Source organism: Trifolium pratense, linkage group LG1, assembly GCF_020283565.1.
Source record: "Trifolium pratense cultivar HEN17-A07 linkage group LG1, ARS_RC_1.1, whole genome shotgun sequence".
Taxonomy (NCBI): Eukaryota; Viridiplantae; Streptophyta; class Magnoliopsida; order Fabales; family Fabaceae; genus Trifolium; species Trifolium pratense.
Genome location: NC_060059.1, coordinates 18,516,077 through 18,529,214, shown reverse-complemented (window position 1 = coordinate 18,529,214; position 13,138 = coordinate 18,516,077). Strand labels below are relative to the sequence as shown.

Here is a 13,138-nt window from a genome sequence, read left to right as displayed (position 1 = left end):
CTAAGAGTATGCTTATGACAACTAACATGCCTACCTAAGTTGATCTATAAGGTTGGGCATCTACCTGAGACCAGTGGCGGAGCCAGAAAAATATATTCGGGTGGGCCACTCAAAAACTACTCCCTCTAGTCCTAATTATAAGAGAATTTCTATTTTTTAGGTACATTGGAATGCTAATGCATCTGAACTATAATATAGTCCAAATACATTGGTTTTCCAATGAACTTAAAAAGTGAAAATTCTCTTATAATAAACTTGTAATTTATTAAAACACTATGGGCACTATAGTAATTTCCTATTTTTTGGGGTGGGCCATGGCCCAGCCAGGCCACCCCTGGCTCCGCTACTGCCTGAGACCCGCCCAAAATGAACCGACAGTCACCAAACCACATTTTTTCTCTCTACTAACTAATTCACCTTAAGAGGTGAATTGTTTAACTAGGAGGCTTTGTCCGCCATACAAAATTACATGTTGAAAGTCATCACCTCTTAAATAGATCTTGATTACCTCTAATAATAGCGCACACAGAATATCTTGATTCCTCACCGGATTCCATAATTAAATTTAATATTGTAATTTTTTTCAAATTAAAATCTATTCAAAATTTGAGCTATTACAAATTCATTTTTCTCTTTCATAACACTTTTAAATACTAATAACGGAAAAGTCATTTTTCTGCTTAACTTTGTAATCTAAAGAAGCCGAATTGGAATCCTCTACATAAGAGTGCATGTCATAGTTCCTTTCCCTCCCCGAAATAACAATAAATAAATTAACTGGTGCTTAAAAGAGCCACTTAATATATTGAACCATTCTTTCTATAATTTGATGTAAAGCCACCACTGGGCATTTGCAAATGTCTTATTAATATCCATAGCTGACAAGGGTTGCAACCTTGAGTACAAATTCTAAAGCATCTGAAATGAGAGGATGCATGGAAAAACTTGAGTTGTGGTGACAAAAGGCTTCAAACCTCATCACGATTCAACCATAATCCTAAAATGCCAAATATGTATAAAAAGAATAGCTGGCAGCAAATAACTCAAAACAATCTTTACAAAATATTTTTGCTTAATGAAGAGATTACATACATTACATTTTTGGCGACCATTAATTTGTGACCACGCCTTGCCTCTAAGGACCATTCGAAGGCCTGGATACAGTATAACCATTGACACCACATGCCATATTTGAGTAATCTGTATAGTATGGGTAGCCATTATTCTCTGTATTTCTCATGCCTGCATATAATAGATCAGAACCAGCCACCTGCCATTGGTTTGGAATCAATCCGTCAACCTGTCCATTGACATAAGGCACGCTACTGACTTGTGGGATGTAATCCCTCGGTGACTCAAAATGTCCATGAGATGAGGTATAGCCTCCTCGGAATCCATGATCATGATGGTAACTTTGTGATCGTTCGAGCCTGCAAGAACTGGTTGAGGATCCAAGATCATCATTTGCATCCAAGTCTCCAGGAAAGCTGAATTGTCGATTTAGAGAATGGAACCCATTACCCAAAGACTCAAATCCCAAACTTGTCCTGGACGTCTTCCCAATGCTGTGTTCATCATCAAGCAGGTCATTTATGATATCAAGGTGGGGGAACTCATCCACCAACGCTTGATTCTGACGCCCGGATGTGCAGGCTGGGAACTCAGTTAACATGTTGCCCATAGATCTACTGTGTAGTGGCCTGTAAATGTCGTGGCTTTGATCACCATTAAGACCAGAGGGCTGATCATACTGCATGCTTCTGAATGATTCTCTTTGAGAACTTTCAATCCACTGGGGACCATTCTGTAAAACATCATTTGTTCTCCTGCCAAAGGGAACGCCAGACTGGACTCCATTAGTTTCCATTCTATCAGAGTTCTGGGATAAAAACATTGATGATGACACCAAGGAAGATGGTTGAGAATAGCTAGGAGATGGGTTTACTCCTGAACTTGAGGTGCTAGGATGGGTCAGACTGGCAGTAGTTGAGGTCGCAATGTTCCCCATGATAGCATTTCTGTAGGATTGAGGAACATAACTATGAGTGGTAAGTGAGGGATCAGGACCCAACCGGCCAGCTGCACTTACTGAACGTGCAAGTGGGGGAGCTGTTTGAACCATTGAGACCACAGGAGCAGTTGGCCTGGGACCAGAAACCAATGGAGTACTTGAAGGTCTTGTGATAGTAGGCACTCGTGCTACATATCTTTCAGTTAATCTTGCAGGAGAAGTCTTCTGGATCTCAGTTTTGGACGCAGTTGTAACTTGTGATGCAGAGGCAAAAGGGGAAGATGGATCTTTATCAGTTTGTTGGGAGCCATTTGAAGATTTTTTGGTGACATGGAAAGGATCTAATGTAGCACTTGTCTTGTTTTCTAACTTCATTTGAACAGACATGTTTCTAGGAGGACTGATAGGTGAAGAAGGCACAGCTTTCTGCAGACATCCGTTGTCAGTTAGTCTCTCTATCTCAACTTTGTCTTTGATGCTGGGTTTGGTTTGAAGTGAAAGAACCTCTTCGTCCTATCAATTAGAAAAGATACAGGGGTTTAATATAAGATTAAGTATATAAATGTTTTAGTTGTACATAAAACACACATTTGAAAACCACTTAGCTTCATAAATAAGATTGTTGATTTTTATTTTTTACAAAAAAAAAACAATTGTGAGCCTTCACCTAAAAATAAGGTCAAAAACTTAAGATTCAAGATTCCCCTCAAGCTTATTACAAATAGAAAATCAATGATCAGAAAACAAAGAATTCGGACATCATAACAGCTAAAAAGATTTCTTTTGGGGTGGCAGGGGAATCTAAACATCACAGTATAGAAGAATGGTTTGAAAGTGAGAGACATGCAAAACATTGTACTTCTGTCTAGGCACTTGGAATAACAAGACTGGAATAAATCAAAAACAAAAATCATTGTTGATTTGTCCCAAGATGGAAAACACATCTTTCTTGAAGATGAATACTAGTAGTAGTAGTAGTGGTGATTAGTGAAAAGGGAAAACAAGCTCTTCAGTCATCCCTCCATTTTTAAGACCTTATTTGAGTATCTTTTGAAAAATTGGTCAAAGAGCAAACTACTCCGCACCTCATAAATGGTCAGCAAGAAACTTGAAAAAATTATTAGGGACTCTAGCTCTCCTCTAAACGATGAGAAGGCCATACAACATTAAACAAAAGGACAAATAAAAAAGACAGAAACAGAAGACGTCTAATAATCACAGTAAGAAATGAACAGATAAGCTCTGGAGAAGAACAATTTTTAAACAATTTGACAAGTATTTCCAACAAGAGTAGAAATGAGACAACCTTTCTGACAACATGCTTCTCAGCCCACTTTAACCGATCCTTCAAGGTGACGACAGCACCCTCAGACTCATTTTTTCCAACCTTACGACTTCCAGACTCTTTGTTAATAGCCCCAGCAACTGCTGCAGCACCAGAGGGCTGACTGTCTATTTCATTCGTCCAACCACCAGTGTCACATGATGCTTTGCCTCTGCTCTTACCTCTACAGATAAAAAGTGGCAAATCAAATTAACACTTCTGACAAATCATTAATACCAGTTTACACCAACAACAGAAAAAGAGAGCATTAAGCTAAATACTTGCCTGCAAGGTGACTTCTGGACTTTACAATTTGAAAACGAGTTTCCTTTGTAGGGGTCAATCATGACTACTGATGGCAATGAATCAGAAGAACATGTTGAAGAACTATCGTCTATTGCCGAGCTGCACCTTTTATCAGACATTCCATTTTGTATGGATGAAACAACCCCTATGCCATTGTTACTAGCCTCAGTTGGAGGATGAACTTCTGATGCATCGGTATCCCAATTAACAGGACTACTATCTCTGTCTTCTGAATCTGGTTGAAGCATTTCACCAACTCCATCCACAGAATCAGACACATCAGAAATATCTTCCATGGCATCAGGCTTTTCAGACAGAGTTTGAGCTTCCTCGTTAGAATCCATTTTCTCATCAACAGCATTGTCTTCTTGGGTTGTCTCGTGCACAGCCATAATAGTCCTCTCCTCCCTTTTATCCTTTACTTTCTTATTGTTCCGCTTTTGTTTGGCCTGTAGTGAAAAGAAAGGAATATATGTCAGCAATTAAAATGAGAATCAACCGACAACTCTCTTTTCCTCGTGTACATGACATGCCATAGGAAAATGAGATGTCAACAAAAAAATCTTGGGAGTAACAATTGGATTGAAACGTGGTTATTGATTAACTTTGAATTTCAGTAATTGAGCCATAATTATATATTTGTCCAAAAGTTCAGAATTATTATGCAAACTCCCTAACCATAGTAAATTAGCTGACTACTTCCATACCATGTCAAGAAAGAGTTATAAATTGGCTGCATTTACCAAGTCTATTTACTCAATAATTTCTCTATGGTCTTTAGAATTTGGGAAAGGCATGACTCGACCTTCAAAGGTAAGCTCAAGAGGCGATGATTTGCCAAGCCGTATAACAACTAGCTTGGCCATATATCTAGTCGATGTGGCATCTCAACAAAACTCCTCACAATCACAATAGGATATCTGAAGCATGGATTAACATGGTTGGTCCAATAGCATAGATCTTTAACACACCCAAAAATGCCCGAAATTGGACATCTAAAGCAAGAACAAATTTGGTGGCACAGCAGATATCTGAACACAACTCAAGGCCAAGACTGGATATCTCAAGCGCGGCCCAATAGCAAAACTAGAATAGGATTTTTTTTCTTTTCTTTTTTCAATGGCAAATTGTTAGTATACTACAATGTTATGTTAGTTTTTCTCCTTGCCAGGACTTGAGCCCTGAACCTCCAACTCCTTAACCCTTAGCTCAACTAGCTTAACCAGTTGAGCTACCCATCCCACCCAAACTAGAATAGGATCTGATACCATTTTGGAATTAGACTTAGGTCTGACTCAACTCCAAAAGCTAGTTTAAGAGGTGAAGATGTTCCAGCCTTATAAAGATAATTTGGCCATAAATCTAACCGGTGTGGGATCTTAATAAATCTCATAACACTTTTTTCTTTCATAATCTTCTGTATCAGAATTATGATAATGATTTAATATTGCCTCTTTTGATTTATAAAATCATAATATTAACAATGGAAGACAATTGCATTTCAGTCTGTGATAAGCTAAGAAGCCCCGATACACCAAAATTGCCAAAGTATCAGTGAAGTATCCGACAATTAAATTTTAATTTTGTTTAAAAAATATGGGCGATACGTTTGGGATACGGCTGAATGGCACAGATACGGCACATGATACGTATGAATGACACAGATACGGAAAACTCCAAAAAACCAGATTTTGTTTTTTCAAAAGCCAGGATGACTGACTGTAGTAAGTCATTTGTTGAGGTCCACAGTCCACCCATGGACACTTATTTTTCGGGTCCATATTAGGGGCTATCATTTTTAGTTATGTTTATATATTGTGAATTTATAAACTTTATTTTAAATTTAATCTTCAATTTAAGTATTTTGGCAATATCATATCTTGAATTTTCAAATTTTCCCATATCATATCATATCATGTCAAGTATCTCAGATTCATGGGTGCAAATAGTTAATAAAAAAAAATTAGTGACAAGATAATGCATTAGCATATGTGAAATCAATATTTAGATATATAAAGATTCCTGAGCAATGCAATTTGAATCAGTGACCTGTTTTTTCTTTGACTTCTTTTCCCTCTCATTGATTCCACGTTTTGTTTTCTGATCACTTTCAGCTTGCCATGATGCCTCTTCTTCACGAATGAGTTCTTCTTGTCTCTTTAGAGCAACAGCTTCCTGATAAGCAACCTCAATTTTGTTGCTGCACCCATGAAATTATGAATTACGATTTCTAACTACATTGTGTATTTAATACACATGTAAAAGCACAAATAAAAAGAATGTGTGGTACAGTTGTAGTGGAACAATAAGTACGCCTTCACTTGTAAAAATGAAATTCCACATGCTTTGTAACAAGATTACTTCATATTCATGCATAACCATTGAAGATGTGACACACAGTGGGGGAAATCAGTCCTCCAGCAAGTATATCATACATTGAAAATGTATGTAAGCATAAACCCAGATATTATTTTACATGGAATGCGATTAGAATGATCCCGGGTTGATCCTTAGAGTCTCCCCATATTAAACACTTGGGTAGCACCTAATTTTGACAAACTAGGATCTGTATCTCAACTGTCTACAAGCATCCCCTCTCCAAGTCAGGATACCAAGTTAGGCACTCATTATATGTTATTTAGTCAACAACTCATAGAAAGGAGGGCATGTCAGTAGAGAATTTCCGAAACTAGAATACTAGATTTAGTTTTTCATAATAAAAGACTTATATGCACTACATTTTCTAGAGAATAAATCATCAGGGAGCTGAAATTCATAATTACAACATCTGAAACAATTGGCCTCAAGCTACTGCTATAGCAATTAAGCAAGGATTCATACTGAAGCTTTAGAGTGATGTGTCATCCTCTGCAAACAAGATGCTATTAACTATATTTTTTCATAATAAAATACTTATACGCACTACATTTTCTTGAGAATAAATCAACCAGGGAAGCCAAATTTATAATTACAACACCATCTGAAACAATTGGCCTCAAGCTACTGCTAAAGCAAGTAAGCGAGGATTTGTATTGAAACTTTAGAGTGTCGTGTCATTTTCTGCAAACAAGATGTTATTGACTACGAAAGATCATGCACTCAAAGATACGAACAGATAAACTTTTACGATTCCAAAAGTGCATGGGAATCCAAAAGAAACAGCCAAACAATTTGAAAAGGATGGCCAATGCAATTTCTTCAAATAACACCTGAAATCGCATAGGAGTTATCCATGTACTGACAATCTCTTACAAATTAGAAACCGTCAAAACCACAAAAAAACCAATGGATTAAATTAGTGGCGTCTAATCCCAAGTTATTTTAGCAAACAAACAGCACTCAGCCAAACAAAATTCGGGAGTGTGTATAAACAAGCAATTGAGTTGAGAAACGCAGAATGAACCTAATTGCAAAAATATTGTGTATGTTACCTGAATATATGTGCAAGGACAAATATTTCCAAAGTCCTGCGCCCTAATTCTGTGAGACGCCTTTCATCACGCTCAACAGAATCTTTAGTGAAATCCTCCCCAGAGTTTCCATCCTACAAAAACACGAGAAACAAGTTCTTAGCACTCAAAAGGATTTCAAAACTATAAACCCAAAAGGTCGCATATATGGACAGCTGATGAAGCCATTGAAAAAACACTCAATCTAAATATACTCAATTCAGAATACAGTAGCCAAGTTTTCGGTATTATTTTTTCACATATTTTGATAAATAGGAATGACTTTGTTCTACTCTTTAACAATCATTACTCTTCATCTTACCTTTGTACGATTTTGAGGACCCTTGTCATCTTTTGGAGGGAGTGGTTCTATAGAAGCCCTTTCAAGAAGCGGTAAAACATCATCAACCAGCACAAACATATCTTTCTCAACACGAACAATAGGTGCTGGCATTTCTTCAGAATCCAACAATTTTACACAACCTTTCTTGCTAGTATGGCCCTCAAGAGCCTTCAATCCACTAAACAAGGAATCCATTACCAAAGTAGAAGTGACTTCTTTCTCAATAAAAAAGTGTTTCACAACTACTTTTAAAATTACATCTGTCTTCTCCCGAGACATGCGGCGCCTAGAGGTTTGGTCAATTTCCCTCCAGAAAGCAAAGAAACTGCACATGTTGCAAATTACTGTTTGATGAGTTTATAGAAACAGACAAAAACAACCAAGGATGTCAAAATCAAGAGTTTAAGCAAACTCGTTTTGCTTATGTGAAATTGACATACTATATTAATAATTAAATTGGGAACCAGTGTCATTGCAATAATTTTAGAAATGACAACAAATCACATTTAATTTCTAAAAGGGTGTAATTTTAGAAAACATATGCACAAAACCAAGCATAAACTGCCGGTAGTTACAATACATCAAACCATGGTGAACAATTGGATTTAACAACGGCACTCCCCCACTTCTGTAACTTTTCTTCCCAAATTGCCCAACCTTTTCACCTCTCTGGATTGAAGAGGAATTTAGTCAACCCAGAAATAGATTTTCAGGTAGATGTATTGAGTGCTATTATTAATACGGTAGTATCAAAAAGAAAACTTAAGGATCCTTTGATTAGGTGACACTTCAGAGCATAATAGCAATTAAAGGAGAGCACAAAATACCTCGACCACCTAGCTTTATCCTCTATCAACTTCCCAAGCTTGCTTCGTCTTTCCTCCACAAAACGCCGACATATTTGTTCTACATTTGTCAAATATACCCTAACAAGTTCTCTCCTATAATGACAATCAAGGCAACGGAAAGGCCTGTCTGATTTTTCCCTGCATCAGCAACCAAGTTAAAATGCAAACAAATCTATCCCATCTGATCAAACGGCCATACAATGGATGGCATGTCAATCTTTGGTAGTCTTAAATAACATAAATTTAAGTATATAATACCTGATGACTTGAACTTGAGCTTTTATTATTAAATTGTCAGAAGTGTCAACAAATCCGTCATACACCTTTGACAGCTCCATAAACTTTTTCCATCCCCAGTCATGCTCCTTCTTCCAAAATCGGTGCAATGTGTCTGACAAACTCAAGAACAAATAAATGAGCAATGATGATAGAAAATATTGAAATCTACAATAATTAAGCCAATTATTAGCTAACATACCAGAATATTTTGATTTCTTTGGGTCTTTATTGACCACGGCTATAGTAAATTGTGCAAAATGACTCCACCCTGTATCACCCCAATAACAAATGGGAAAATAAGCCAAATACTATGGAACAAAATTTAGAAAGTAAAATTAACAATTATTAACGTAAAACCGAAAGAAAAAAAAAATCATTGATTTTACCTGGAAGAAGTTTGTCATGATTAGCTACACACAGAAACAGCGAGAGATGATTGCAAACATCACAACCTTGTGGATAAATTAAAATATACCTGTCAATAACCAAAGAATGATTATGTTAACAAATCAAAGCATGATTTGGTCAATGATGCTATGATAGAATTAATACTACAGAATCACAGTTCGCATAAAGCTCTTTTCCCGTGATATGTACATTCTGTCTTGCTCTTACCCTACCATTTCTAACTATGACATGTATATTTCTTGTTCATCCATTTTCGTCAATACTTGTGTGCTAATCCCATCGGCCAATGTTCAGCCAATAGTTATAGTGGTTTTGGTGGGAGTGAAAATAAAGAGGCTAATTTTAAAATTTTAAGCCGATCTGTGATTTGTGCCAACGATATGGTAAATTTGGTCGTAGCCTAATCCCTGCATTTTGAAGGATATTTTGTTGTCATAGAAGCTGATAATGAGATTAGATGTTTTCCTTCTACATGGCTCAAAGCACATGATCTTTCCTAAAGGGTATTGTTGACAAATATACAAAGGAAAGGATCATGCAGATTTGCTCAACCGGTGGTTCTCTTTTCCTTTTCTTTTTTGACATTGTTCCCATGGAAGATCTCCAATCTCTATCCTCTGGATTCATCACGCTCTCCTTGATTAACTGAATAAATTCATTTATAATTTATTTAATCCCTATGAAATCAGTACATGGCAGAAATAAACTACAAAAGTTACAGTGCACCAACATTTTGTCAAAGCTCAAGATAAAACCACTGTCATGATTGACTCGAGATAATACATGCAAAACAACACATTCCTGCATACAAATAGTTCTAATAGAGTAAAACTGTAAATCAAAGTGAAGCAACACAATTCCATAAGTTTATCTAGACCCTCATACCATTTGTAGCCTCCAACCTCAAATGCATTACTGCGAAGTTCTCTTTTGGTAATCTGGGAAAACTTTTCTATCTTCCATGTATATTTTCCATATAACTCCGAAGGTTTTGGTCCTATGAAGAGAAGAAGTAAGATTTTTAACATTTTTTTTGGAAAAAATTTGACAATCAACCACAACCAATCATGAAAGGATCAAGAATCAGCTCAAGCTAAATTAAAAAAAAAAAAAAAAAAAAAAAAAAATCATTTAGAAGAGAATATAATCTAATTGTCCAGGAATAATACACAAGTTCCTGCTGAATTCTCCCACTCCGGCCTAGATAAGGTGCTTTTGAGAATGTTGGCAGAAGGTAACTTTTGGTGCAACAGATGAAGTTGTTGCCAAGTGAGTGACGTGCATTGTGGGTTCGAATTTGTAAAATTGTATTCTCTACAGAAGTTTCCCTTTGTTACGGGAGCTTTAAAGTACCAGATTCCCCTTTATGGAAATCGGCACAAGAGAATTGACCTATCTTATTATTATGAATTGCCTTTAAACATTTTTAATTACATCCATTCATTTGGCAAGCTTACCGAACATCAACCATAAATTAATAGTCTGAGAAATTTGATGATCTATTAACCTCAGTAGAAGTCTTACAAAGAGACAACTGAAACAAATAAAAGTATATCCAAGTAATAAAAACAGGATGTATACATTAAGATGAGTTGACAATTAATTAGTTTTAATTAGTTAGTGACAATTAACAATCTATTTGTTCCTATCCCTGCATATCAATGGACAGACTAGACCAAGGTAGTCAGAATCATGATCCTATGCAGGATCGGGGAGGGGTCACCAGACCAAAAATCGGAGGATTGTAACACTGATCGTAAGATCCTACCAATTTTACAGACTCATATATATGCATATTAAACAAGTAAGAAAAAAAATCTAATGACATCCTAAATACTCAAATTCTTAACATAAAGTCATGCAGTAGTCTTAAATGCCACAAGCAGAGCACAGGAAAAGTAACGTGCAGGGGGGCAAGGCATGGAAAATAAAAGAGCAAAATGCAAGAGAAAAGGAAATGGCAGAATAAATGGAATGGGTCTGTGAGAATAGGAAAATGTCACGTTTTTAATGTCTGTGTTCTTTTCTAAAAAAATATATTAATGGGTAAGGTTTTTAATTAATATCAATATTAATAGATTTGCACAAAAAAAAAATCAATACTAATAAGTCAATTGGTAAAGTGAGAATGCAAAAGGTTAAAAAAAACGGAACAGTATATGCCGTATTTAATTCTTACGGCTTTTCATTAATATTTTAGGGGTTTTTGCCCATAAGTTGGATCGCAATTTTGTCTACCATGGACTAGACCACTAATTTCAGTTAAAAAAAAGGTGCCAAATATTATCACACAATAAAACATCTAATCCAAGTATTCTTTATGCCACAACTTAGAAAAACATACACAAACATAGGTTATAGCTCACTTAGAAAAACATACACAAACATGTAATAAAACAAGAATAAAAATTCAAAATAATTGTATAAAGGGAAAAAAATGGAAAAAATGAATTTACCACCATCATCTTCATCAATGTCCCAATAAGGGGGAGAAGTAGACGCAATTCCGTTCTCCACCTGCTCAGAAGACCTCCATTCCGCCAATGCTTCCCCGGTAGAATGCTGCCCACGTGAAATCCCCTCCGCAGACTTTCCCACTCCAGACTCCTCACTCAACACCCCAGCCATCCCCTGATCAAGAAATAATATTTCAGTAACACTCCTACAGTATAGTATATAGTAATCACTTGTAAAAAGCCTAAATCATCCCTTAAACCCCACATTGTATCATAAGACACTAAATCATTCCAAAACTAATCATAATAAAATAAAACATTCATTTCATGTTTAGTTTATCTATTTATAACTGAATCTCAATAATACTACAAAATTTAACCATATACAATAGAAAAACACATTATCAATGAAAATTGAAGGCAAAAGAACAAAATCAAATAATAACAATAACTCTAAGCTATCCATTCCATTCGAAATTTCACAAAAGTTAAAACAGAAAATTGATGCCTTCTCAATTTCAATTCACTAGCAATGAAACCAAAACCCTAAAAAGTTAAAACAGAAAATTAAAATTCAAACAAATTGAAACAAACACGAATTACACAAACAAGATAACATAACAACAAAGCAAAACGAGATTGCAGAACAAACTCGATGAAGCCAAATTACAAAAAAAATTAAACAAATAAACCTAAAATTCAAAAACACAATCAACGACGAAAACAAGAAGATCCTAAGGCAATAATTAACAAAAACAAAAAAAATTGAAATCGAATAAATTAAAGTGGCGCAAGAGAAAAACGAGTATTGAAAGGTAAATGGAAGAGATGATGATGATGAAAGTGGATCGAATAGGAGAAGACGAACCTGAAATCAAAGTGTAGCGATTGTGAAAAGGGTAGAATCAGAGCTCTGAGATTTTAGAGAGAGAAAGAAGAAGTGAGGAAGAGAGAGAGAGAAAGAAAGAGAGAAGCGTTGAGCAGCAACAGAAGAGAGCAAAGGCCATAACCCAAAACCAAATATTTCTTTTTATTTTTTATTTTTTGCTTTTTATTTTAATGGAGAAAGTTTCCTTTTCCATTTTATTTTATTTTTAAATATAAAATCTATGTTATTAATTTCGGAAAGCTGCATGGCAAACCTAAAAAATGGAGCATTGCGCCGGAGTGGGCGCTAAGTAGCCAATTTGTTGAGAATTCATTTTGCAATCAAGATGTACCTCGTTCGAGACTTGGCACAATAGAAAAGTGTAGAGATGCGGACACTAATATAAAAAATATATATATTATTAATTAAGGATCGAGGAAGTTTGAAAAGAAAAATATATTTAGTATTTGTATAAATGAAAAATTAAAGATAAATTTTTAGAGTTACCAAAAATTGATAAATTTTAGGTTTGGTGTTCAAAATTAATTCATAATTACTTATTAAAATAAATTAATTGATTTTATAACTAAGAAAATCCAATATTAAAGGGAATTACTTTTAGCACTAGTAAGACTTCTTGCATGCCCTATAAAATCCCAAAATTAATCATGTATGGAAGGCAAAACAAAATTCAAATTCAACATGTTTTGAAGATATCATATCACCCCCACCATATCCCAGGAAGGCAAGAACCCAGAAAAAATGTTTCAATTTTTTTGTCATCCGCTACTTAAGTAGCGAACTGATCCAACGTACAAAATTTCATCACCTTCCCACTCATTCTAT

At 35.5% G+C, this 13,138-nt stretch overlaps 1 protein-coding gene across 1 annotated transcript; it reads right to left on the bottom strand.

Moving 5' to 3' along the window:
• Positions 1-803: 803 nt before the first annotated feature.
• Positions 804-12,482, bottom strand: LOC123902467 (TNF receptor-associated factor homolog 1a-like). Its single transcript, XM_045952194.1, has 13 exons — positions 12,293-12,482; positions 11,425-11,599; positions 9,854-9,965; positions 8,947-9,035; positions 8,760-8,828; positions 8,540-8,672; positions 8,261-8,419; positions 7,413-7,758; positions 7,073-7,185; positions 5,691-5,841; positions 3,621-4,090; positions 3,318-3,519; positions 804-2,524 (listed from the first exon to the last, which is right to left on the bottom strand). Exons 2-13 carry the CDS (start codon positions 11,594-11,596, stop codon positions 1,136-1,138), a joined length of 3,405 nt encoding a protein of 1,134 aa, XP_045808150.1. The 5' UTR covers positions 11,597-11,599; positions 12,293-12,482; the 3' UTR covers positions 804-1,135.
• Between the last annotated feature and the right edge of the window lie 656 nt (positions 12,483-13,138).